Source organism: Epithele typhae (assembly GCF_022376455.1).
Source record: "Epithele typhae strain CBS 203.58 chromosome Unknown BXZ73scaffold_41, whole genome shotgun sequence".
Taxonomy (NCBI): Eukaryota; Fungi; Basidiomycota; class Agaricomycetes; order Polyporales; family Epitheliaceae; genus Epithele; species Epithele typhae.
In genome coordinates, this window is record NW_025954232.1 from 235,784 (window position 1) to 258,268 (window position 22,485).

General features: G+C 58.4%; 8 protein-coding genes across 8 annotated transcripts; 5 read left to right on the forward strand and 3 right to left on the reverse strand.

Moving 5' to 3' along the window:
* Nucleotides 1–107: 107 nt before the first annotated feature.
* On the forward strand, nt 108–2,264 carry BXZ73DRAFT_79221 (uncharacterized protein; the record flags this gene model as incomplete). Its single annotated transcript, XM_048023041.1, has 5 exons — nt 108–203; nt 257–392; nt 451–806; nt 872–1,714; nt 1,764–2,264. The coding sequence occupies 5 exons, from the start codon at nt 108–110 to the stop codon at nt 2,262–2,264; spliced, it is 1,932 nt and encodes a 643-aa protein (XP_047875719.1).
* A 199-nt stretch (nt 2,265–2,463) lies between these two features.
* BXZ73DRAFT_103511 (PIN domain-like protein) lies at nt 2,464–4,163 on the reverse strand (the record flags this gene model as incomplete). The annotated part of the gene is made up of 10 exons (XM_048015604.1): nt 2,464–2,517; nt 2,570–2,729; nt 2,785–2,849; nt 2,903–3,038; nt 3,090–3,424; nt 3,485–3,594; nt 3,653–3,716; nt 3,769–3,871; nt 3,925–4,055; nt 4,107–4,163. The coding sequence occupies 10 exons, from the start codon at nt 4,161–4,163 to the stop codon at nt 2,464–2,466; spliced, it is 1,215 nt and encodes a 404-aa protein (XP_047875720.1).
* A 363-nt stretch (nt 4,164–4,526) lies between these two features.
* On the forward strand, nt 4,527–7,919 carry BXZ73DRAFT_103512 (uncharacterized protein; the record flags this gene model as incomplete). The annotated part of the gene is made up of 10 exons (XM_048015605.1): nt 4,527–4,623; nt 4,679–4,822; nt 4,872–5,873; nt 5,924–5,991; nt 6,042–6,245; nt 6,302–6,476; nt 6,529–6,582; nt 6,650–6,747; nt 6,808–7,821; nt 7,896–7,919. The coding sequence occupies 10 exons, from the start codon at nt 4,527–4,529 to the stop codon at nt 7,917–7,919; spliced, it is 2,880 nt and encodes a 959-aa protein (XP_047875721.1).
* An 895-nt stretch (nt 7,920–8,814) lies between these two features.
* Nucleotides 8,815–10,712, forward strand: BXZ73DRAFT_103513 (uncharacterized protein; the record flags this gene model as incomplete). The annotated part of the gene is made up of 17 exons (XM_048015606.1): nt 8,815–8,885; nt 8,990–9,068; nt 9,129–9,142; nt 9,202–9,313; nt 9,365–9,382; nt 9,438–9,463; nt 9,518–9,543; nt 9,603–9,637; nt 9,690–9,726; nt 9,794–9,809; nt 9,865–10,005; nt 10,063–10,122; nt 10,187–10,214; nt 10,269–10,351; nt 10,410–10,530; nt 10,583–10,609; nt 10,686–10,712. The coding sequence occupies 17 exons, from the start codon at nt 8,815–8,817 to the stop codon at nt 10,710–10,712; spliced, it is 921 nt and encodes a 306-aa protein (XP_047875722.1).
* Nucleotides 10,713–11,776: 1,064 nt separating this feature from the next.
* Nucleotides 11,777–12,674, forward strand: BXZ73DRAFT_103514 (uncharacterized protein; the record flags this gene model as incomplete). The annotated part of the gene is made up of 2 exons (XM_048015607.1): nt 11,777–11,853; nt 11,930–12,674. The coding sequence occupies 2 exons, from the start codon at nt 11,777–11,779 to the stop codon at nt 12,672–12,674; spliced, it is 822 nt and encodes a 273-aa protein (XP_047875723.1).
* Nucleotides 12,675–14,066: 1,392 nt separating this feature from the next.
* On the reverse strand, nt 14,067–17,605 carry BXZ73DRAFT_50347 (uncharacterized protein; the record flags this gene model as incomplete). The annotated part of the gene is made up of 6 exons (XM_048020417.1): nt 14,067–14,313; nt 14,363–14,479; nt 14,537–14,684; nt 14,740–15,352; nt 15,407–15,571; nt 15,620–17,605. The coding sequence occupies 6 exons, from the start codon at nt 17,603–17,605 to the stop codon at nt 14,067–14,069; spliced, it is 3,276 nt and encodes a 1,091-aa protein (XP_047875724.1).
* Nucleotides 17,606–18,323: 718 nt separating this feature from the next.
* On the reverse strand, nt 18,324–20,302 carry BXZ73DRAFT_50426 (uncharacterized protein; the record flags this gene model as incomplete). Its single annotated transcript, XM_048020434.1, has 4 exons — nt 18,324–19,602; nt 19,643–19,828; nt 19,885–20,144; nt 20,213–20,302. 4 exons carry the CDS (start codon nt 20,300–20,302, stop codon nt 18,324–18,326), a joined length of 1,815 nt encoding a protein of 604 aa, XP_047875725.1.
* A 375-nt stretch (nt 20,303–20,677) lies between these two features.
* Nucleotides 20,678–22,300, forward strand: BXZ73DRAFT_50408 (ERG4/ERG24 ergosterol biosynthesis protein; the record flags this gene model as incomplete). The annotated part of the gene is made up of 7 exons (XM_048020430.1): nt 20,678–21,029; nt 21,081–21,295; nt 21,349–21,567; nt 21,622–21,862; nt 21,915–21,996; nt 22,048–22,182; nt 22,234–22,300. The coding sequence occupies 7 exons, from the start codon at nt 20,678–20,680 to the stop codon at nt 22,298–22,300; spliced, it is 1,311 nt and encodes a 436-aa protein (XP_047875726.1).
* Between the last annotated feature and the right edge of the window lie 185 nt (nt 22,301–22,485).

Genomic DNA, 22,485 nt, shown 5'->3' on the forward strand with positions numbered 1-22,485 from the left:
GCACGGCCCGATCGGGTCAGCGAGCGTCTAGGAAACATCCTGCGTCCTTGCCCCAGCACTGAAGACGCCTCCTTTCCTTCCGTCCCGCCGTGCCGTCTCAGCCCAGCATGAGTCTCTCGTCATTCCTCCTTCCGGGAACCAGCAAGGGAAAGGCGAAAAACATAGATCAAGGGCTCGATCACCTCTTCCGCTCGACGGCTCCCGTTCGTTCCGCTCCTTTGTGCAACAGACTTTTCCTGAGTGCCATGCTCCCTAGGTGCCACATCCTTCCACAATCACTGCATCAAGTACGCCCGCCGCTGCTGACGCTGCCGCATCGCTCTCGCACAAGAAGCGCAAAGCTGCGGACGCCCCCAAAGGCAATGCGAAGCGGTCCAAACCAGATGCATCACGTACGTCCCTCTTTTCTTCTCCGGTGCCTCCGATGCCTATCGAACTCTATGCATCTAGGCTCATCAAAATCTGCCAAGTCTATATCTGCGAAGCCTAAGAAACCGGAAAGCAGTGAAGAGGACTCGGAAGACGAGTCGGAGCCGGATGAAGTGGACGAAAATGCTCCCGGCTCCGCGCAGAGCGAGAGCGATGATGATGGCAAACGGATAAACGACCACGACGCGGACTCGAGCGACTCGGACGATGAGGGAGACCCATCGAAAATGATGCATGAGTCGCTGCTGAAAGGCGCGTCCGCGAAAACTGCCGTCAGCGGGAAGAGGAACGACGTGCCCGTCGAAGAGATGGCGGAGCAGCGCGATGCGCGGACAATATTCGTCGGAAACGTCGCGGTCGAGGTGGCCAGGTCGCAGGTACGTCCGTCCGTCTCTTTTCCGCACGTGTGCCCCCCAACACACACTTTCCTGGGGTTGGCCAGCCGGCGCAAAAGCAGCTCAAGCGGCACCTCCTCGCCTTCGTCCCCTCCGCCAAAATCGAGTCCGTCCGCTTCCGCTCCGTCGCGTTCAAGAACCCGACGTCTGAGCTCCCCGCCGACGACGACAAGGGCAAGTCCAAAGCTCCCCAGCCCAAACCCAAGACCCGCGAGCACGACCGCGAGCGCGCCGCGTCCTGGCGCGACGCGGACGAGGCGGCGACGGCGGCCCCCAAGCAGTACCTGACCCCGAAGGAGAAGAAGCGGGTCGCGTTCATCAAGCACGAGATCCACGAGCAGGTCGACGCCGTGAACGCGTACGTCGTCTTCGCGCTCCCGCCGTCTGCGGCCGCGCTCGCGCGGCGCCCCACGAACGTGCCCCCGCTGGCACCAGTGATGGACCCGTACACGGCGGCGCAAGAGTGCGCTGAGAAGGCGGACGGGAGCGTGTTCCTCGGGCGCACGCTGCGCGCGGACATCGTGAAGAGGGGAACAGCGCCGGGGGCGGAGGAGAGTACGACGGGTGACAGTGGGATGGCCGGGGACCCGAAGGCGACGGTGTTTGTGGGGAATCTGGACTTCGCGAGCAAGGAGGAGGCTTTGAGAACGTTCTTCGAGGCTATTGTGAAGGCGGAGAGGGGAGAGCCCGGAACGAAGGGAAAGCAAAAAGCCGGCGAGAACGTGCGGGATGAGGAAGACGACGAGGAGAGTGAGGGCGAGGGTGACGGCGAGGATGAAGATGAAAATCAGGAAGTCGGGAAGAAGGCTCAAACGTGGGTCAAGCGCGTTCGCATAGTACGTGACAAGGACACACAGCTCGGGAAGGGTTTCGCGTACGTTCAGTTTGTGGTGAGTGATTTTCTTCGTCCTCCCCAATTATGCTTACAATCCGATGCAGGACCGAGAATGCGTAGACGAGATCCTCGCTCTCGACCAAACAAAGCTGAAGTTCGCCAAACGCAAGCTTCGCGTACAACGCTGCAAGACCCTTCCTGGCGGTCCCAAACTGCGTGTGGCACGGCAACCTCGCACCGGTGCTGCTTCTGCGACTTCTTCCAAGAATCCCCACGCAGGCTCCTCCAGGCCACCACCACCACCTCGTTTCGAACCTGCATCAAGGCAATTACCGCGGGGCAACCCCGCTCTTGGGCAGAAGCTTGTCGGTCTCTCGAAGGAGGAGCGCAAGAAGGCGAAGGCGACCGATCCAGACCGTCTTGCTCGTCGACTGGCGAAGAAGCGCGGCAAGGCACTCGCCGAAAAGGGCGTGAAGTCGCAGGTGGACCGGGAGCGCGTGCGCAAGCGGCCGAACGACAAGAAGGGTGGTGCGAAGGAGGGCGCGAAACAGAAGAAGAGAGTCAGGAGTGGGAAGGCGATTTCGAAGTTGAATACGAAGAAGTAGCGCAGCGGTTCAGTCGTTTCGTGCTTGCTATCAGACGACATTCCACATTTTTCGGGCGAGGATCGATGCATTAGAGATGACGCTAGTGATACAACAAATGGGATATGCAAACGAAGACGAAGATATGATAGCCGGTATGTCCCAACGATAGCACGGCGCAGTGAACAGCGCGAAAGCAGAGTGGTAAGCTGGATAACTCCTACTTCTTCTTGGTTTTTTTGGAGCTGGAGGCCTTCTCCGTCTTCTCGTCAGCCTGTAGTGGTAGTGTTAGACCGTGATGATGGTGCTTTTAAGGAGAGTGGTACCTTGCGTTTCGTTCCCTTGCCTTTGCCTTTCTCTGGGGCCTTGTCCTTCTTCGCTGGGGCCTCCTTAGGTTTCACCGTGAAGAACCCGTCCAGACGACCTTGCTGCTTGGCGTTCATGAACTTCGCCAGCTTTTCACCACCTCTGCGCACGCGCTCCTCGCTGTGGGGGTAGAAGATGAGCATTCGACTCCGAAACCAGTTATAGAGAAACGTACTTAAAACCTTTTTCCTTCACAAGGAAGTCAACGAGACCGTCGATATCCGGACTTTTCCACTCCAGCTGAGAGGTTCCATCAATATATGCACGCCAACAGCGTAAGTTGGTATGCGTACCTCGACCTGATCCGCAGGCTCAACGTCAGGCTTTAGGAATAATTGCTTCGCAGCTTCATGTGGCCACTCGTCAGGGACATGGATTCCACCCCTCTTCTTCTTGCCCTCCTCAGCTGCTTCCTCCTTCTCCGCCATCCTGTACTGCTGGTCAGACCACATTCTATACGAAACAAGATAGATCACGTACTTCTCTCTCAGATGCTCAACCACCTTGTCCAGCGTTTCGAACTCCCTGATGAGCTTCAGCGCAGACTTCGGGCCAACGCCCTTGATGGGCTCGAGGTAGTCGCAGCCGAGTAGGATGCACAGGTCGATGAACTGGGACATGTCCATCTCCAGCCCTTCAATCGCCTTCGGCAGGTTGATCTCGCTAATTGGCGTCTTGCGAGCCTCGGAGAAGGTGAGATGACGGTACAGAATCGGGGAGCCGAAGGTGAGGGTGTCCATGTCTTCCGAGCCCGCGGCGTCGACTTTGCCGCCACGCGCAAGCTCTGCACACTGCGCCTCGGCCTCTGAAGGAGCCTGTAACGATGGAAGGCGACTCGGTGACGGTACGAAGACATGGAGATGTTGCGGACTCACCACTACATACGGGATGCCCATGAGTCCAAGCAGCCGCCGACATTCTTCGTTGTGCTCCCTTGTGACTTTCACCGTACGGCGCGAGAAGCGGTCCACGTCCTCAGTGGTACCTAGAGCAGATTACCGTGTCGGCACCGCTACTTGCAGGGGGAAGTAAATGTGACGCACCAGTTTCCTTGGCCTCTTCGCCGTCTTCCTTGGCTTCCTCCCGCCGTTCAAACCGTTTTGAAAGCTGTCACAATCGTGAATGATGCAGTACAGCCACTTGGCGAGCATGTACGCACCACACCGGACTTCAAGTCTGGAGGCTTTCCATCGAACACGTATGCTGGTTTGATTCCATTCTCCACGATTCGTATTGTCCGATAGAAGAATCCCATAAGATGACTGAAGACATATGGTTAAGCCCAACGGAAATGGCCTGCGTGCTTGCTTCGCACCTAGTGGTCTCTCCTGCATCGTTCGTCAACATCTCTCCGTCTTTCTGGCGTACGGCGATGAGGAACTGGTACATGGACATGGTCGCGTCAATGGCAACTTTACGCCCAAAAAGGGTCTTCATTTCATGTTCCTACTCACAAACTCAGCGCATGGTCTCGCAGTAGAAGAGAACAGTGCTCACCTTGAACGCTTTCGGAGAGTGCTCCGCGAGAAGGGCGGTGAGACCTTTGATACCCATCTCGTTAAGTGACACCCAGAGCTGTAGCTTTGTGCGATACACGGAGTGCGCAGAAAGGTCGAAGTAGAGCAAGTGAGAGAGGGGTCCGATCGAGAGACCCACGAACTTCGTTGACGCGTCGAGGCCTCGGGCGCAGGTGACGGATACGTGACGTAGCGCGTCAGTCACGCTTTGCTCCGCGCGCCAATTTTCTCCCCGAGTTTCTCGGAGTCGGTGCAGAGCCCAGATTTCGACTTGCCTTCCTCGCGCTTTTCATGCTCTTGTGCATGCCCCTTCTTCCCCGAACATCGCTGCCAATCTCGATATTTCGGAAACAACATCCATAGCATAGATCAACCGTCCAGCCACACGCTTCAGCCTTGCATGCCATCCGACCCCACCTCATCAAGACCAACGAGCCCAGAAGACAACATTCCAACTGAAGACGACTATAGACCAACGAAGCGACGAAGATACTCAGGTGCGCTGTGATTGCCTTCGTAAGTCTTACTGCACCTCCATTAATCGCCCTACAGAATATGAGCCGACTTGTCGACAGATAACTTTGGAAGAGATCGACCTTGAAATCGCTCTTAGGAACCGCCTCGCAGAAACCATACAGTTACGTATCGAATGGGCTCATCTGCTGCAGGAATCTCTTCGACAGAGTGGTAACTACGGTTCGTCCGTTCTTCCCAAGTCGATGCCCTCTCCCTCACGCTCCACAAGCTTCGAGCGACTTCCGTACTGTCTCTCTGGAAGCCCTGGATGCAGTTGAAGCTCCTTGCAACATCGTCTTCCGCCGAGAAAGCAGGCTCTTCTCCACTGTTCAGCCCTCTGCTCAGCCCGCACCACCGGTCCTTCCTCCCCCTCCCTCTGTACCTGTCGAGTCCTCAAAGGTATCTTCGCGGTCAACTCGTACTCGTGGCCTTGCCCGTGTACCTCACGCACCCCCGAAACGTCTCATATTCATCCGCGATACCTCTGTCAACCCTCCCGAAGTCGCCAAGCTCGCCTGCCCACACTGCGCTCGCTCCGACTTCTCCAACCTCCAAGGACTGCTCAACCACAGCCGTATCCGACACCAGGTCGAGTACGGCTCGCACGACGAATGCGTGCAGAACTGCGCCGTGCTCGTGTCGGAGGGCGACAGGGAGTGGGTTGTCGCGAACGGGATCGAGATTGGGGGCGTCAGCCTGCCCAGTCTGAAGCGGCTCTTCGAGATCGCGGTCGGGGCGGGAGGGCAAAGCGGAAAGCCGGCGCCGACGACCGCTCCTCCTCCTCTTCCTAAGCTTCGTGCTGTCAGCGAGGACGCGCCGTCGCAAAAGGAAGCCGAGCAGGCTTCGTCGCCGGCTGAGCCTGCTCCGACGAGCACACATGTTACACGTACGTTGGGCTACCATGCGGACTCGCCCGCTTTGGCTCCTTTCTTGGGTAAAGTGGCCAAGAGACGGTGCATCAACGTTCGTGTCGACCACGGCCACGATCAAGTCGACATCGAGCTCCAGCATCCTGGACACAAGACGAGTTGGCGCAAGCTCTACGTTCATCGCAACGCGGCTCGAAAAGAGCTGGATGAGGTTGTTGCACCTCCAAGCTCCGAAGCCAACGCTGCCCGTTATGATGCGGTCAAGTCATCTCCGGCCGATGCCATTTCAGTGCTCTCTAGGACACGGTTCCACATGGTTGCAAGGGTGCATGTTGCAGATTATAGTCGGTTTGTCCATCCAGGTCAGACTCACTCGATTGATTCTGGCAAGCATATACTCATGTTTCTCAAGAGCATCGTGTGGGCGAAAATGCCACTCACACGCACCACTGGAGGCTTGTGATACGCTCGCCATCCTATGTAAGTCACTCCCGCGTGTGTTCGCATGTAAGTACTAATGCCACCCGCAGAGTCTTCCTCTTTCATCAGTCTTGCAGGAAGTGCAGATATCTTCTGTAACTGATCCGCCACCGGCTTCCCTGACCACCCCCATCATAGTCAAGGATCCACCTTACATCGTCACTAGTACTACCGACACGCCATTTTTGGCACGGCTCGTGTTCACATGGGCGGGAGGTATGAATCCCGCAACCGAGATTGAGCATTGGGTAGAGGTAAGACTGCCGCACTGCATCGATGTGACTTGGTCTGTTGATACGGAAACGCACAGCTCGATCCTATGCGCTCCCCAACCGCTGTTCTCGGTGATGAGCAAGTGTTTGATGTCGAGCTGGATCACCACACGGAGTTGCTTGTTGCACAGGAATATACCGAAGAGGTTCCATGGGACGGCATCTTACAGCCTGTTGTTGCAGCGGCGAAGCCGGAGAAGAAAGTGGAAGCTGGTGGGCGGACATCCACCCGTATGGAGAATCATGCTCACGTCACATTTATCAGTACATATTCTGCGACTGAAGTCTCTGTTACCCAAGTTCCCCTTGACAATAGGGGGTGAGTGTTGTGGCTCAGGATTGAAACTCGGCAACTACTTACTGACGATCGTACGTTAATGTTTCAGATTTGAAAGGCCGGACCGCTCCTGCAGTACCTTACACCCTCGTGGATTCATCCGTTCATTTTAAGAACCTCAATTACGGGCGGCGGAAGGCTATTGAGGTCCGTGTGCCTTGCAGTCTTACATCCACACGGGCCGTGTACTGATCGACAGAGATTCAGATGGGTCGCGCAAGAGCGATGCGAGACGCATATGCTCAACTTGTGACAGGGTCTCAGGCGGGAGATCCTAACTCACCGGCGTTGTCAACCGTTGAGGTCCTGCACTGGCTCGAAGATGAGGGACACCTACCTCGTCCGCCGTCATCTAGGTATCTCTCCCGCAAAGAAGCGACACCCTTGGCTCTGGTAGAGCGGCAGTTCTGTCGCGTGTGCGGACGGCAACGGGCCCATCACTTCTCGACTCTCGAAGAAGACTCCGAGCACGCGGTCCCCGGCCCAGAGCAAATCGGTCACTCCCTCGGTCCCGCTCCAATGCGCGTCTGCACGACCTTCCGCGAGGCCATCACAGCGCAAGACGTCCCGTTGTTCGATGTCTCCGAATTCCTCGACGCTGGCAGCCAGGCACATGCGCACGCGAACCCGGCCATTCCTTTCACTGCACACCCCACCCCATCGTCCGCCTCAAACCACCCGAGCTCCTCGAGGCCGCCCTCGGCGCCCGTGGCCGTCTCACACGCCGACGTTGTCGCGGCCGCCGACCCTCGCCTCGTCCTGGCCATCGCGCGTCTCACGGGTCTACCGTTTCCCCAGCGCATCAGCACCGTCGAACCCGTCGCGACAGCCGTCGACCACAACGGCCCGAATGCGCCGCATCACCCGTCCGGGTCGACGTTACACCAGGCCCTTCCTGATCCTTCCGTTCTGACGCGGGCGCAGGCAGAGGAACGTCTGGCGGCGGCGGCCACGCTGGCGCTCGCGGTGCGGGCGTTCGCACGGGCGCTGGTCGCGAGGGGCCTCGAGTCGGCGCGGGCGGACGCAGAGGGGGGCGAACGGCACCGGCGACGCGGGGGGCGCAACGGCACCGCGGAGACCGGGGCTCACGCGCGCGTTCTAACGCCGACGCACGTCTTGGACGGCGTGGCGCGGGGTGCGGGGCTGGCCGCCGCAGGCGATGGGGCGCTGTGGGCGTGCGTGGCGCAGCTGGGCGGTGGCGGGAGGGACAAGGTCGTCGTGGTGAGTGTGCCTTCCTGCTGGCGTGCGTGCGACGGGTTTCGAGTGGTTTCTAATGGACTGTGGACGCTTTCCAGCCGACGGACGCGGTGTCCGAATGACACCGATCAGCGGCGGTCGTGCTAACGCATTCTCTGGAGTCGGTCGGGCCCTGTACTTTATGTTTTTGCATGTGCGATGATGGAACACGTACGGATTGTGCATTTCGTGGCTGAACAGCCACTCCGGTTCCTCAAGATCCGCGCTTGACTCCCAGCCTCGAGTCGACTGTGCCCAAAATTTGCTCCAGCCTTTGTTGTTCTCTTCAGACAGAACAGCGCCGGGACCACATGGACTCGCGGAATCGTCCCGGGCGCGGGGAGAGTGGGAGCAGAGATTTAGGGGATTGGCCGGGAGACGCCGCCCAAATTGGGGAAATTAAGGCGACCGCCACGACCGGCGCTGCGTTCTCCGGGCAGCGAAGATGGCGAGGGAGAAGGTTGGACCCCATTACTCCCGGCCCTGTGCGCAGAGCCTAGAGACGGGCAAAAGCGCGCGTGCGCATTGCAGCGTCCGAGGCCTGCCTCACCCGCTTCGCTCTCGGCTCCAGCATCGCTGAGCAGGAACGCGACTTGGGGAGGACAGGGACAAGCAGGGGCGCTCGGGGATGGGATGTGCCGCGGGGGAAGGCGTCGTGGGCGGGACAGCCGCCGTGGCTCATGCGTGGTCGCGCCTCGGTTGTCCGCCCTCCGCGCGTCTCGGCGTCCGCGCGACCGCGAGTACTTGCGACAGGCCAGAGGCTCGCCCGCCACAAGACCCGCGTCCGCCCTGCGTCCGCCCTCCGCTCTCTTTTATCTCTTTCTCCTCCTCCCCCGACGGCCGACGCTCGTTTCCTCCCTCCCCGCCTCCCCTCCACGCTCCCCTTGCTCGAGGCCCGGCGCGGCCTGTCCTTGACGGATCAGCCGACTCTCCCTCCCCGCGCTCGCCCCACCCGCCCGCCGCTCGCTCGCGCCCAAGATGTCGGCCGCCTCCTTCTCGCTGGACAAGACTTTCGGCGCCGCCTTCGTTGGCTTCGCCGTCTCCAGTCTGTGAGTCCCCCGCCTCCCGACGTCATCCGCGCCGTAGCCGCCGTCGATCGCGTCGCGTAGTATGCGCTGTCTACATGCGCGCTTGTTGACATGTCCCCGAGCAGCTGTCTGGGCGTTCTCTCGATGCAGACCTACAACTACTTCCGGACATTTCCCCTCGACAAAACCTACTACAAAGTCATGGTGCGTTTCCTCACCTCTCGGGCGGTTGCATGCGCGTTCCTGACGAGCCGTCCGCTCCAGGTCTCGGCGGTGTGGTGCGTCCTCACGATCCGAGCGCACTGTGCTCGCGAAATTGAAACGCGGTGTCGCGCAGGGCACTCGAGTTCGCGGATCAAGCGTTGATTGCACACGCCGTGTACACATATGTCGTCACGAATTGGGGCGACAAGCTGATCCTGATCAAGCCCCCCGTATGGTCACTTGTCGTACGTCCCTCCGTAACGACGTAGATATCCGCCTTCTCAGCCGTCCTGCAGATTCAAATCACCCTTGGGGTATGTGCAACACTGGTCTCGTTATGCTACGCGCTCTAACCTAGAGACACTCTAGGTCGTAACAGGGACTGTTGTCAAACTGTGAGTTCATATCCGATTTCCAGTCACTTCGCCAGCGCTAATTTGGTGCAATAGCAACTATGCTATGCGCGTATGGCGTTGTGAGTGCACTATTTTGTCCGCATCCTTCGCCTGTACTCAAATAAATGCGCAACCCCAGTCAGCAAAATGAATATTCCAGTGACCGGCTTGATCGTGAGTGTCGGATTAATTTCAGCGTCTAAACCGTCTCTAAAATTGTAACTAGGTTCTGCTCACGGTCGGCGAGCTCGGCGTTGCGTGTGGTGAGATACCGAGGCAACCCTCACCAACCAGAGCCACGCTAACCTACATTTAACCTTATGCGTGCAGTCTATACCTACCAGGGGTACGTCACAAGCCTCTCATTCACTGCAGCTGGAGCTGACCGCATCCCATTCCAGGCTAATCCTGGACAGCCTGCTGGACATCGGCAAGATGAAAATGATTGGCACATTGTCCCTCGGGTTGGGTGTAGGCACCGACGTCGCCATCGCCGCATCTCTCTGCTGGTTCCTTGGAGGATTGCGCACGGGTCACAGGCAGTGAGTCGTTGTCGGTGCCAGAGATTGGTGTCTTCCGCCCTGACTGATCATTCTCAGAGATGACTCCATGGTCAACAACCTCATTCTTGGTTCGCTCAGCACAGGATTACTCACTAGGTACATTTCCGTGTACTCTTACGGCGACGGTGGGCCGAAAACTTACATGCACCTTCTTTCTCAGCCTCATCAGTCTCGTGACACTCATTCTGGTATGTACGCCGCTGTGCTGGTAATCGGTCCATCGTCTGACACAACGCTCATAGTACAACTTCATGCCCGACAACTTCATCTTCATGGGCATGTACTTCGTGCTGAGTAAGGTGTATGCTAACTCCTTCCTGGCCGCGTAAGCACATTGGTATTCTCCCGCTTCTCACTGTTCTCATAGCGGTCGTCCTTTGTAGATTGAACACAAGACGAGTTAGCCGTGGCCGTGGCACTGACAATGACCGCACAACTGTGCCCACATTCCTCATGGTCGGCAAGACCACCCAGCGGAGCATCCATATTGACCCGGAACAAGCTGTAGGTTTTACCGACTTCCTTCCCTGGGACTTTTATTGATTGGCGATCGCAGACCCACTCACCGATCTCGCCAGCCGATGTGAAGGGAGTCTTAAGTCCTGTACGGATGTTATGCCTCACGCTTTTCACGTTCGCCCACTTATGCCCGTCTGCAGTCACACAACTACGCTCAGCGGTGGTGAACGCCATCAAAACTTTGGTGTGAATGCTTTCCAAAACCAGGTTGTACATTAGATTGTAAGCAGACCCCCTCGTTACGCATGGCGCTACCGTTGCTGACAAGCCTTCTCGCTCACAGGACTCCTCCCTTTGCTTTTGCGCATACACCTATGCGCCTTGCTTCCATTTGGGGTACGACCCCTCTCGTTGTGTATCCTTATCGTACTGCGTCTTCGTCCACTTGCCTTCTCGCGCTCCCCACCCCCATCCACCATTCGCTTACGACGACATGCGGCGCATGGCTTTGACGTCCCCCCCTTTCATGGCTGTGCCCATATGATTCTCTGTAGTATAATACCCCCCCTCTCTTGTCTACCGTCGCGCTGTCGTCGTAGCTCCTCCGTCCTTCCCTTGCTTTCCGTCTTTTTCGGTGGCCGGTGCCCTACCGGTCCGCTCTCCTGTTGTTTCGCCGGTTATAGACTCTGGCGCCCCTGGACACATGGCTCGCGTGTCTCTCGTATCTACTAGTCCATTAGGCTCGCTCCGGAAGACAGGGTGTACTTGCCCGTAATTACAATTACATCTGCGCTGTGTCATCGACGGCAGAGCGACTACCTGACGTGACAAATCGCTGCGTTATGAATCACTCGGACTCGAGTGCCCGTTCCCAATATTGCCACCCAGTGCGCCCGAAACGTAGCTAACAGGTCAGCGGCGAATTCGTATGAATGCTTCACATGCGCTGATGCCTCGATTTTATTCTCACCAGGGATCCCACGTTCTGTATTGTCTTTCAGCGTTGACACGCATGATGAATCTTGACCAGCAACGATATGGAATTGGCCAATTATGTCTACCATATGCCCTGGTCAACTCGCACGCCGTAAGATTTCTGTCAGCACTCTCAATGTGGCTCCGACCCCGGAACGCTCTCCACCCACAGCGTGGTCAGCCTCGTCTCTTATTCATGTGCCCCAGTAGAATCCGTCAAACATGTGGCAGGGGAAACGCTTTCATGCCCTCAGATATAAAGAGGTTGCACACCATCCCATGCCAACCCAACGGTTCGCCGCTCAGCTGCACCCCGATGAAGCCCATAGTGTTCTACGACATTCCTAGCAACATGGCGGGCAACGCCTGGTCGCCGAACACATGGAAGACGCGGTACGTCCGTCTACTCGGCGCACCACCGTCCACAACCCGCGCCTGACCTTCTCACCCTCTGGCACCATCTCCCCAGCTACTGCCTGAACTACAAACGCCTCCCCTACACCACCGTCTGGGTCGAGTTCCCCGACATCCCCACGCTCTGCCTCCACATCCGTGCCCCCAAAACCTTCGCGCTCCCCATGGCCGACCACACCCTCCCCGCCATCTTCGACCCGAACACCGCGCGCGTCGTCGCCGACTCCGCCGCGATCGCCCGCTACCTCGACGCGGCCTACCCGTCCACCCCGCGCCTCGTGTCGCCCCCCGCGAGCGCGCCGCTGCTCGCCGCGTTCGATGCCGCGCTCGTCGGCGCGCTCGCCCCGGACGTGCTCGCGCTCATGGTCCCCCCGATCCGCGACGGCCTGCGCCCGCGCAGCGCGGCGTACTTCACGCGCTCGCGCGAGGCGCACTTCGGCGTGCCGCTCGAGGCGCTCGCCCCCAAGGGCAGCGCGAAGCGCGCGGGGCACGTCGCGGCGCTCGTGAAAACGTTCGAGACCGTCGCGGGCTGGCTCGCGGCCGGGGAGGGCGAGGGGAGGGGAGAGGGAGAAGGAGAGGGAGAGGAGCGGCCGTTCTTCGCGGGGGACGCGGTGTCGTTCGCCGACGTCACCGTCGCGGCGTGGTTGAAGGCGCTCCGGCTCGTCTTGGGCGAGGACAGCGAGGTGTGGCGGGCGGTCGCGTCGGTGCGGGGCGGGCGGTGGGCGCGGTTCGCGGCGGCGTTCGAGGCGTTCGAGGCGGTTGACGCGGGCACCGAGTACGTCGTACCGGACTCCGTTTGAATTTGATGGGACCCCGAAGTTCAGCACCCTATGACCGCGTTCCGATGGTCCGTATCTCTACTGGCTGGACCGGAATACGTTGGCTAACGTGAACGCAGTGCAGCTTCACCTGCGAGGATCTGACTTTGCATGATCGCGTACTTGTCGGATGGTGAAGTCGCCGCCTGCCCGTGATCATCTCTACTGGCCTCGACGACGTCCAACAGTGTCTCACGAGCCGCGCCGGGATGAGCGTCGGGCCCGCGCCGGGGTACGTCCGCTCGAGGTAGCCCGTTATCGCGGCGGAGTCCGCCACCGGCGTACTGTTCGTGTTCGGGTCGTAGATCGCGCGGGGAGCGTGAACATCGGCGTGCCGTCGGCGAGCGTCTCCGCGGCGGGCGCGCCGATCTCCTTGCAGAGCGCGGCGATGTCGGGGTACTCGACCCAGACGGTCCTGTACGGGATGCCTTTGATGTTGAGCGTGTGCCTGCAGGACGCGGGGCCCAGCGCTCAGCATGCGCGCGCGTCGTGACCCCACCACGGAGTGGATGCGCACCGCGTCTTCCAGGTGTTCGGCCCCACGCGCCGATCGACGCACTCGCGTACTTGCGCGCGGAGGAAGGTGTCGGGGCGTTGGCCGGACGGGCGTGTAGAGGGTGGCTTTTAATGCATTGGTCCCACGCGGCTCGTCGACCACTCTGTAAGCTGCCCAGCCATCTCTTGTTGGTCCCTTGTGCAAACGGTGAAGACGAGCCTCCAGCCCAGTCAGCCAACACGCCATGCGCGCGTCGTAGTAATGTTTCGGTCTTCGAGTGCATGGGTATGAGTGTGCTCGTCTCGGGCTGGATCCGCTCTTGCGCCGTTCAACCGGAGTTCCGGCAACAGTCGAGGTCTTGATCTAGAAATCGCGAAGTACGGAGTTGATACTACGTGCCACCAGGGTTTCTAAAAAAGTCGAGCTTAGGTTAGGCTTCCAACGGGGAGAATACAGTTGGTATCCCCAATGGGCTGTAACCTTTCGTGCTCTGGGTAATACCACAATTGTCACCATCGTGGCTGTAGTACACCTACACGCATTTTCGTCCAGATCAGTGTTGCTGTAGCTCGCGGGCAGAGCGAACACAATAATAATAACTTGACGCACGTTTATGTGCATGCCTCGTGGGCCGCGACTTCAATGGCTGATGCGGTGCGGGGTTCTCGTGCAATGTCGTGAGATTGAGCTGCGATGTACATGGTCGATAATCTTGGCAGCGTCCTTATCCAAACCCGTGAAATGTGTGTATGTGGTTATATGCGATCCGTGACGAGACGAGGAAGTGGGGTAGCACGTAAACGCCATTCAAAATGGGCGTAAGTAGTACGTAGAAGACGACGGCACTGTCGCAGGTGATGTGAGAGCACTCGCCCTACTCAAGCGGATGGAGAGAACGAGGACAGAGAGCCTCTGAACGCCTGCGCGAGGTTGCCCACGACGGGAAACATCTCCCCGCCAGCCTCTGTCCGTGCAGGGGCGTAGTAGAAGCCAGAGGCGAGCACGAGGTAGCTGAGGATGAGGATGGAGCCGCGGTGATAGTTGCTTTTGGCTTCGATGTAGGTGTACGTCATCAGGAAGACAGAGAGGATGATCGCGATGATGTCCCAGCGGGGGAATATCAATCTGCGCTGCCGTCAGCACCAGACAGCGCAAATGAGGAGATAGCACGCACGTGAAAGTTTCGGCCACATTGCCCATCTTCTCGGGGGCGTACCAGGCGGAGAACGCGACGAGAACTGGAATCTGCAGCAGACAGACCTGCAGAGCGTAGGCGGAGCCAATCTCCATGCTGGAAGATGGATGTGAGCCCATGCACAAGCTCCTCGTGTACAGCCTAGTTACTCACCTCAGTGCGATGTTTCCGTTCAGAGCGAACGAGATGGCATTCATAAACTCCGTGGTGTTCGGTACCAGAGCAAAGAGCGTCACGCCGAGGAACTTTTCGTCGATGCCCGAGCCTTCCAACACCACATCGACAACGTCCACCAGGATTTCTGATATGGTGTCGTGTAAGCCTCACATTCACCCCCGAACAAGGCGTCAGCTTACCGGCAATGATGGCATACAGTGCCGTACACCCAAGCAGGACGCTCGCACTCATCGTCCGGCTCCACGACGGCGCGTCGTGTCCGCCATGCCCACCGGCGTCCGCCTCTGGGTGGCGGAGGCGAGCGGGCGACGCCGGGGGCGGCCCGTGCTGTTGTTGGTGCCGGAGTGCGCTCACCGTCGCGACGGCGACGGCACGCGTAAACTCGTCCGTGGTCAGACTCCGTGGTGGCTGGATGCCCGTGTGCTTGATTGTGTGATCGACCGTCTCCAGGATCGGATTCTCGAGCGGGACATTGACCGGCGGCTGAGCGTACGAGATCCGGCGTGCGTTCGGGTCGCGCGCGGGTGGGATTTGGAGGATGGGGGCGGCCGGTTGCAGGTGCTGCGACGAGGTAGGGCCGTCGCCTGGGAGCGAAGGGAGATCTTCAACTGCCGGCGTGGTGAGAAAGCTGGGTTTGTGGCGCAACTGGGTGTTTTGCAGGAGTTTATGATACATCGAAAGCCTGTTGCTTTGAGCAAGGTTAGGTTCGGTTTGGTGGAGGAGCGGTTGAGGGTTCTGCCAGATCTGGCTTGCGTGAGTCCGTAGTGAGAACCAAAGACCGATGAGGTACGACTACAAAGAAATAGATCAGAATGCGACACGAGAGAAGTGGTGAACAGACGCTACCAAGACGAGGACGACGGCGCAGAAGTACATGAGACTCTTCACCGTGGACTGATAGAATGGGTCCTCGACCGGGTCCGGGTATTCATAATAGCATTGGTCGCATTTCCATGGCTTCGCGAGGACCGAGACCATATCATCAGGGCACCCTTCACAGACCAGCTCGAACTGACGAGAGGTGAGTATATGTGCACTAGTAAAATATCATACACTCACAGTTCCGTAGGTCTGATAGAACAGAGTGGGAGCGATGGTGCCGATGAACGCCATGATGAGCAACATGCTGGTGACGCCCGCACTCTTCGCATTGAACCTCATCTCCTTGCGCCTGACCGCACCACTGACCATACTCAGGCCCGGCATGAGGAGGACGCCCGCAAGCAGACTGCCGACGATCGATCCTTCGACCAGGTGGCCCTTCCTTTGCGTGAGCGCAATTCCGTACAACAGGATTTCGATGAGCGAGCCGAACGTGGCGTTGATCACCGCGCCCATGCCGATCGACGACTGCGCAGAGATCGAGGCGACGGCCATGCCGATGAAGTAGGAGAGCGGGATGACACTAGCCAGACTCATTACAAATATGAGTGCGCGCGAGGTGATAAATGCGAGGAAGGCGGGAATATGTTGGCCGGTGTGCTCCCGCCGCTCGACCATGGGGAGGAGCACGATACCGTCAATGATCGCGAAAATGACGAACGGGAGGAGGTTGATGAAGATTATGTTGACGCCGCCGACGGTGTACTTGTAGTATTTCCAGCCCCACGCACGGTACGTGCACAGAAGCACGGTAGAGGTCGGAGAGCCGGACGGGGCTGCTTGGCCTGCGGACAGTCTGGCGTGCTTGAGCGTGACGGGGGTTGCTTCCGTCTCGGCGGACCCATCTGAAGTTTCAGACGCTTCCTGGCGGTCATCGACCACGGGCACATATGGTGCGGCACAGAACCGGAGACATGTGGGGTGCTTGAAGAGGTGTTTGATAAGGGCCCAGTTCAGCCGCGCCATTGGGATGGTGAAGATAAAGAACCAACAGATGACCGAGACAAGAAGCATGAGGGGGGCGATGAGGGAGGTTATCGCAAGCCAGAAGACCGCCTTCCCCAGCCAATTTTCTGCCCTGCTAGCTGTGCTCGCGGCCCCGATGGCGAAGGTAGATTGCAATGGAGTGGCGCCGTACGATTTTGCAGGGAGAGGACGAGAGGACGGACGCGTTGAACCGTTCGGAGCACTCAGCAATGAAGTCGTAGCATCGGGCCTGCCGACCCACGACTCGGAGCTGGGTTCTCGGAGGGCTGAAGTCAACGGGGTGACGGTGTCGTACGCGGATGATGAGGCGGGTATAGTTGAACCACTGGCTTGGGACTCGCTGCGACGGGGGGAGGCCTCCGAACGTGCAGAGTGAGGAGGTACGGCGTGCTCTTCGTCTTCGTCCATAGCCCCAAGGTCTCCTTCTACGTACTTCCCGAAAGGCCAAGCGATGTACCATCCCAGGCCGAAGACCAGCGTGGAATAGACACTTCCACCTTTGGGCGTGATGTAGAGAAATGCGGAGACGACGAAACATACCACAGCGAGCCACCATCCAAAGGCAAGGAACCAGAAGATGTTCCCGGGGAGTAGATGGCGCTCCGCCTGCGCACTGGGGACCGAGTGCAGCTCCTGGTCTGCGTACTTGGTCACGGACCGTTGCTTCTTGTAGAGCGCGGGCTTCCAGATACGCAGTCCGAATGGGTGCTCGACGTTGATAAGCGATTGACGGTCCTTGAGCGTAATGGGGTCTTCCTCTTCGTCCTCATACTCTCCGTCTTCGTCTTCACCTGCGCGCGGGGTGTCGTTGCCCGACGAATCGCCGTTCTCCCCAGCTTCTTCGGATATATCCTCCTCGTTCTCTTCGTCTAGCGGATCGCGATCTCGAAAGCCTCGTCCGGTAGATGTGACGCTGGTGCTCCTGGACGGCCCCCTTGGCCTGCGGACGGCGGAGCTACTTGATGGTGTCCGTCCGCGACTGGCAGGGACCGCCCGTCGTTGCTGCGTCGGAGATGTAGAGCGCTCGGTGAAGTAGGACGTGCCTTGAAGATGGTGCGTGGGCGTGTCGGGGATTGACCATTGCGAGCTGTGGCTTGTGCTTCGATGCAACGGAACGCGCGAGCCTGGCGTTATGGGCCCGGTGCCGTCATCTTCGTGGAGTATGCTGCTGGGCATGGGTACAACAAGACAGCCTGCGATGCTGCGTGGTATCGGGGGATATGGTGGTGGTTGGGAGAGAGCAGCGGACCTGAGAGAGCTGGGTTGTGGCAAGAAGGGAAAGGCTCCCCAGAGCGTCCAAATCATTTAAGCGGCGACTTCCAACTACGTCATGCCTTTTAGATGCGAGGCAAGCCTTAATGTTGCGACTCATCGTTAGGTTTGTAGAATCACAAAGAATCCATGCATTGTAGGCTGCGCTGAACCAGGACTCTGGTTAGTCCTCGAAGATGAAGTCTTGGGACGCGTCGACATTGCTCGAAGTTGTGCGCGCGCTAGGTAGCCTCCTCGTCGTCCGCAGCGGCACCGTCCCAGTTTGCACCCTGCCGCCTCACCCACGAGTAGTCTCTGATCCGCGTCGCAGTCCAAGACGACAAGGAATTATGGCCACAGAGCCTGGTTGGAAGTGAACGCAATGGCATCATTGAGGAAGATACACGAAAAGATATCGCCTCACGAGGAGCGTCCGGCCATTACGCGTAAGGGGGTAGGATAGCGATAGAGTACAACCCATTAGTCCAGGTATAGTGCAATCGACGTGAGGTAGCTCGTAAAGGACAGGACAGGGCAGCAGCCACTTCAACGCGGGCTCCAGCGCGCAGAGAGTATCGAGTGTGTTGTGTTCATGGGATGGGGATGGGGTGGGGGTGGGGGTGTTATGTACGCAGTACCGTAGTTACTTCCGCAGAATCTTCTCCCGCAGCTCCGCCCCCTTCAGCCGCGCGCGCAGGTACTCAATGCGCGACTCGTACCGCGCGGTCACCGCAGCGCGCCGGCGGCGGATGTCCGCGAGCTCGGCCTCCATCATCATCAGCTCCTCCTCGTCAACATGCGCCGGGCCTCGCCTGTTACCGGAGCTTGTCGACCCCACTTCCGATCGCGACGTGGGGGATATTGGGGTCCGCGGCGTCTTTGCGCTTCCATTCCGACTCACAGCAGTCCGGGCGGATTTGGTGTCGGTCTCCTCGACGGTCTCCAAAGGAAGGTGGTTCGTACTACGTGTCAAGTTGACGGTCGACGTACTGGCGGTGGCGAGGTGGCCAGTCAGAGCGGGGAAGCCGTTGCGGCCGCGAGAAGAAACGGATGACTGGGACGGTTTGCGCATGATGGAGTGGGACGGGGACACTAGCGTGGTACTCGACCCGGGAGCCGATGTCCGAGGTTTTGCGCCGAAGGACGGTGAACGTTTGAGTGACTTCGCCGTTCGCCCAGAGCCGCTGGATTTGTATGAAAGGGTGTCGACGTCCTTCCCAGGGCGAAGGGTACCAGTTGGCCAGCTCCCATCGTTGAGAGAACCGTGTGAAGGCAATGGCGGAATGACCGGGGGCTTTCGTCCTCGCCTCGTCAACGTCGAGAGCTCCAGCCCATTGAAAGCGTCCAAGAGTCGAAGCCCCTCGGCCTCGACAAGCTCTATTTGATGTTTGATGTCCTGCACGGACTCCACGGTATCGTCGTCTGGTATCTCGCTCATGTTAATGTGGGTATATGTTGACTCTATGCCTTTGGAAGAGCCGTGGAATGAGGAAGGGGGCGCTGTGCGACTGCCTGAGCGAGTCCTGGATCTTGATGCGCTCGATGGTGATGATACTGTAGGAAGAGGCCCAGGATCGGTCGCGGCGAAGGTATGGTTGCCAATGATCGTTCTACGATTGAAGGATTGAGACATCCTTGCGGAAGATGCATCGGTGCGTAACGAAGTGTCACTGTTTTGCTTGGCGAGCTTTCGGGGAAGGGTAACGCGCTCTGGAGGAGAGGAGGCCATTGAATAGACGCTCATTGAGTCGCTGCCATTCATATCCGCGGGGTTAGAGACGACGCGTTTGCTAGTCGCCCGTCGCAAGAGCCCGGTGACGGTGGAAGATATGGACTTCTTCGAGGAGATGGAGGGTGTTCGTACGGAGTTGGGTTGAACGTGGAAGTGTGAGGACAAACGACGCCCGGCGTTGGATGCTAAACTTGGTTGGCGAAAGGCGCAAAAGAGTAGAAGCAACGGACTCACTACGGGACTCGGCAGTGGAAAGGGGTTTCGACATCGCTACCAGAGATGTTTCCGTGGGGACAGCAGAACCGCTCGCAAACCGCTCGAAAAGACTCTGCCTGAGCAACCGATACTCGTCATCGCTGAGGAGACCTTCGGAGTTGGCCGTCGCAAGTTCGTTGAGTCTCTGGGCAAGTGTGACCCTGCATGAAGGGGAAATTGGGGCTGGTGACGCAAGAAGCGAGGGATGACGACTTACGTGATGATGTCTGTAGATGTGCGAGAGCTGGCCATGTCACCGACATTGCCACTCCTCCGGGTAGAGATGGTAGAGGTGTCAGGAGGCCAATTCCTGGTGGATGTGCTCGTACGTAGAGCGCGGATGGAACCGGTGATAGAACGCTTGTCGGCTGCCTTGGCGGTGAAAGAAGTGGAGGGGTCGGAGAGGGAGGAGGTGTATGCGTGGGATCCGGAGGAACCCTCTCCCTCACGCTCCTTGCCTTTGGCTTTGCCGCCGTACTGCCAATGCGGGAATGAGGAACGGGACGAGCCGCGAATGGCGAAACGCATGCAAAGATCGAACGCACAAATCTGGACCGGATAACTCGGACGACGGAGCCGTCATCCTGTGCGCTGGAGTGGAGGTCTTCAGCCCGCCTGGCAGAGAAGAACCCCATCACTCATGCTGGGTTTGTGGGAGGAGGAAGGCAGGTCGTGGGCAACGACGAGTCGGACGCGGAGGGGTCACGTTTGGGCTGCGTCGCCGTGCAACCGGTCGTGTCTCGGTCATGCGTATGTGACATTTTGTCACACATGTGTCGGCCCGTCAGAGCGGGGATGCTCCCGAGGTCTCGCGCCGAGCCCCGAGAGACGAAAAATATACACAGTGCCTATAGACGTCTTGGAGTGCAGCAGGATAACGGTGTGACAGTCGGGCTCGGAAATGGCTCCGCGTAAAGCGCTGTCGTGCCACTTTGGCGCAGTGAACGCGTCGCGCGCGCGTGCGGCATGCATAAGACGCGCTCTCACGTTCTCGTCCTCCAACGACCATCATGTCCTCATCTTCCAATACGGCCGCAGAACTCAACCCACGCACGACCAAGTACGAGTTCTTCGGCCCTATTGGCGCGTTCGCGGTCAGCTTCGGTGTCCCCGTCACGACCTACGCCCTCTACTTCGGCTGCTCTGAGCAAGCTGGTGGTTGCCACCCGCCCATCGACACAGAAGCCGTCATCAACTCCCTTTCAAGCTTGGAATGGTGGAAGGGCCTTTTTGACAAGGAGGCCTTCGTGGCGTACTTTGCATGGTATGCGTTCACCGTCGCGGCGTGGGCCATCCTCCCCGGAGACTGGGTTAGTGGCGTCCAAATGCGCAATGGGCAGACGAAACAGTACAAGATCAACGGTACGTCGCCCTCCCTCGTCCCTCACATGCGCGTATTCACTTCCATGCAAGGCTTTGCCACAATGCTCTTGGCCCTTGGTCTCACCGCAGGTGTGATCTACCGCGACGGCCCTGCGCCCCTGACATTCATCTACGACCACTGGATCGGCCTCCAGACCGCCGCCCTCACCATGTCCATCCTCCAGGCGTTCTACGTATACGCGTCTTCTTACCGCCCGGGTGCCCTCCTCGCGCTCGCAGGGAATTCCGGCAACTTCCTTTACGACGTACGTGTTCTTCGATCATCCCAGGTAGATGTCATGCTGAGCCTTACATACAGTGGTTCATCGGTCGCGAGCTCAACCCGTCCATTGGCTCTTTTGACATCAAGTCGTTTAACGAAGTTCGCCCTGGTCTAATCCTCTGGTTCATCATCGACATTGCCATGGCGTGCGAGCAGGCCGTTCGTCGCGGCGGTACTCTCGCTGACGTCACGGACTCGATGTGGCTGGTGCTCGCCTTCCAGGGGTGGTATGTGGCCGACTGCCTGTACAACGAGGTGAGAGCGGACTCGCACGCGATCCATCGGACACTTCTTAACTCGTTCATTCAGCCAGCGATTCTCACCACCATGGACATCACAACCGATGGTTTCGGTTTCATGCTCTCGGTGGGTGACCTCGCCTGGGTTCCCTTCGTCTATTCTCTGCAAGCTCGCTACCTCGTCTTCAACCAAGTTGAACTGGGTCCCATCTACACTGGGCTCATTTTCACTGCCAACCTGCTTGGCTACTACATCTTCCGTGGCGCGAATGGCGAGAAAAACGATTTCAGGAACGGCCGCAACCCCAAGAGTACGTCTTATTTGTGACCTGAGGAGGATGTGTTGCTAATGTAGATGTGCAGACCTGAAGTTCATGACAACCGAAAGCGGCCGCAAGCTCCTCACTTCTGGCTGGTGGGGACTCTGCCGTCACCCCAATTACATGTATGCACGACTATACTGCAATTCGTTCTTGTTTTGCTGACTCTGCATCAGGGGTGACTTGATCATGGCGTTCTCTTGGTCTCTCCCTACCGGTTTCAGCACACCCATCACGTACTTTTACGTGGCCTATTTTTTGGTTCTTCTGATTCACCGCCAGATGCGTGACGATGAGGCATGCGAGAAAAAGTGAGTTCCCTTGGATTTGCTCTCGATTGTAGTCTCATCATCGTCCCGCAGATATGGAAAGGACTGGCACAAGTACACCCAGCTTGTGCCGTACCGCATCTTCCCGTACATCTACTAAGTGCCCTTGTAGGACGAGCATATCATGCAAGGGATGGACGGTGTATCATTCCGCGCTCCGAATCGGTCAATGTTGTCGTATGCTTTCCGATGTTTACCGGGCCCTCACGAATTTAAACTACAAATCCTCTTTGATCGGCGGCAATCTTCCAATGCGACCTGACTAGTGCTGGATGCTATAATGGA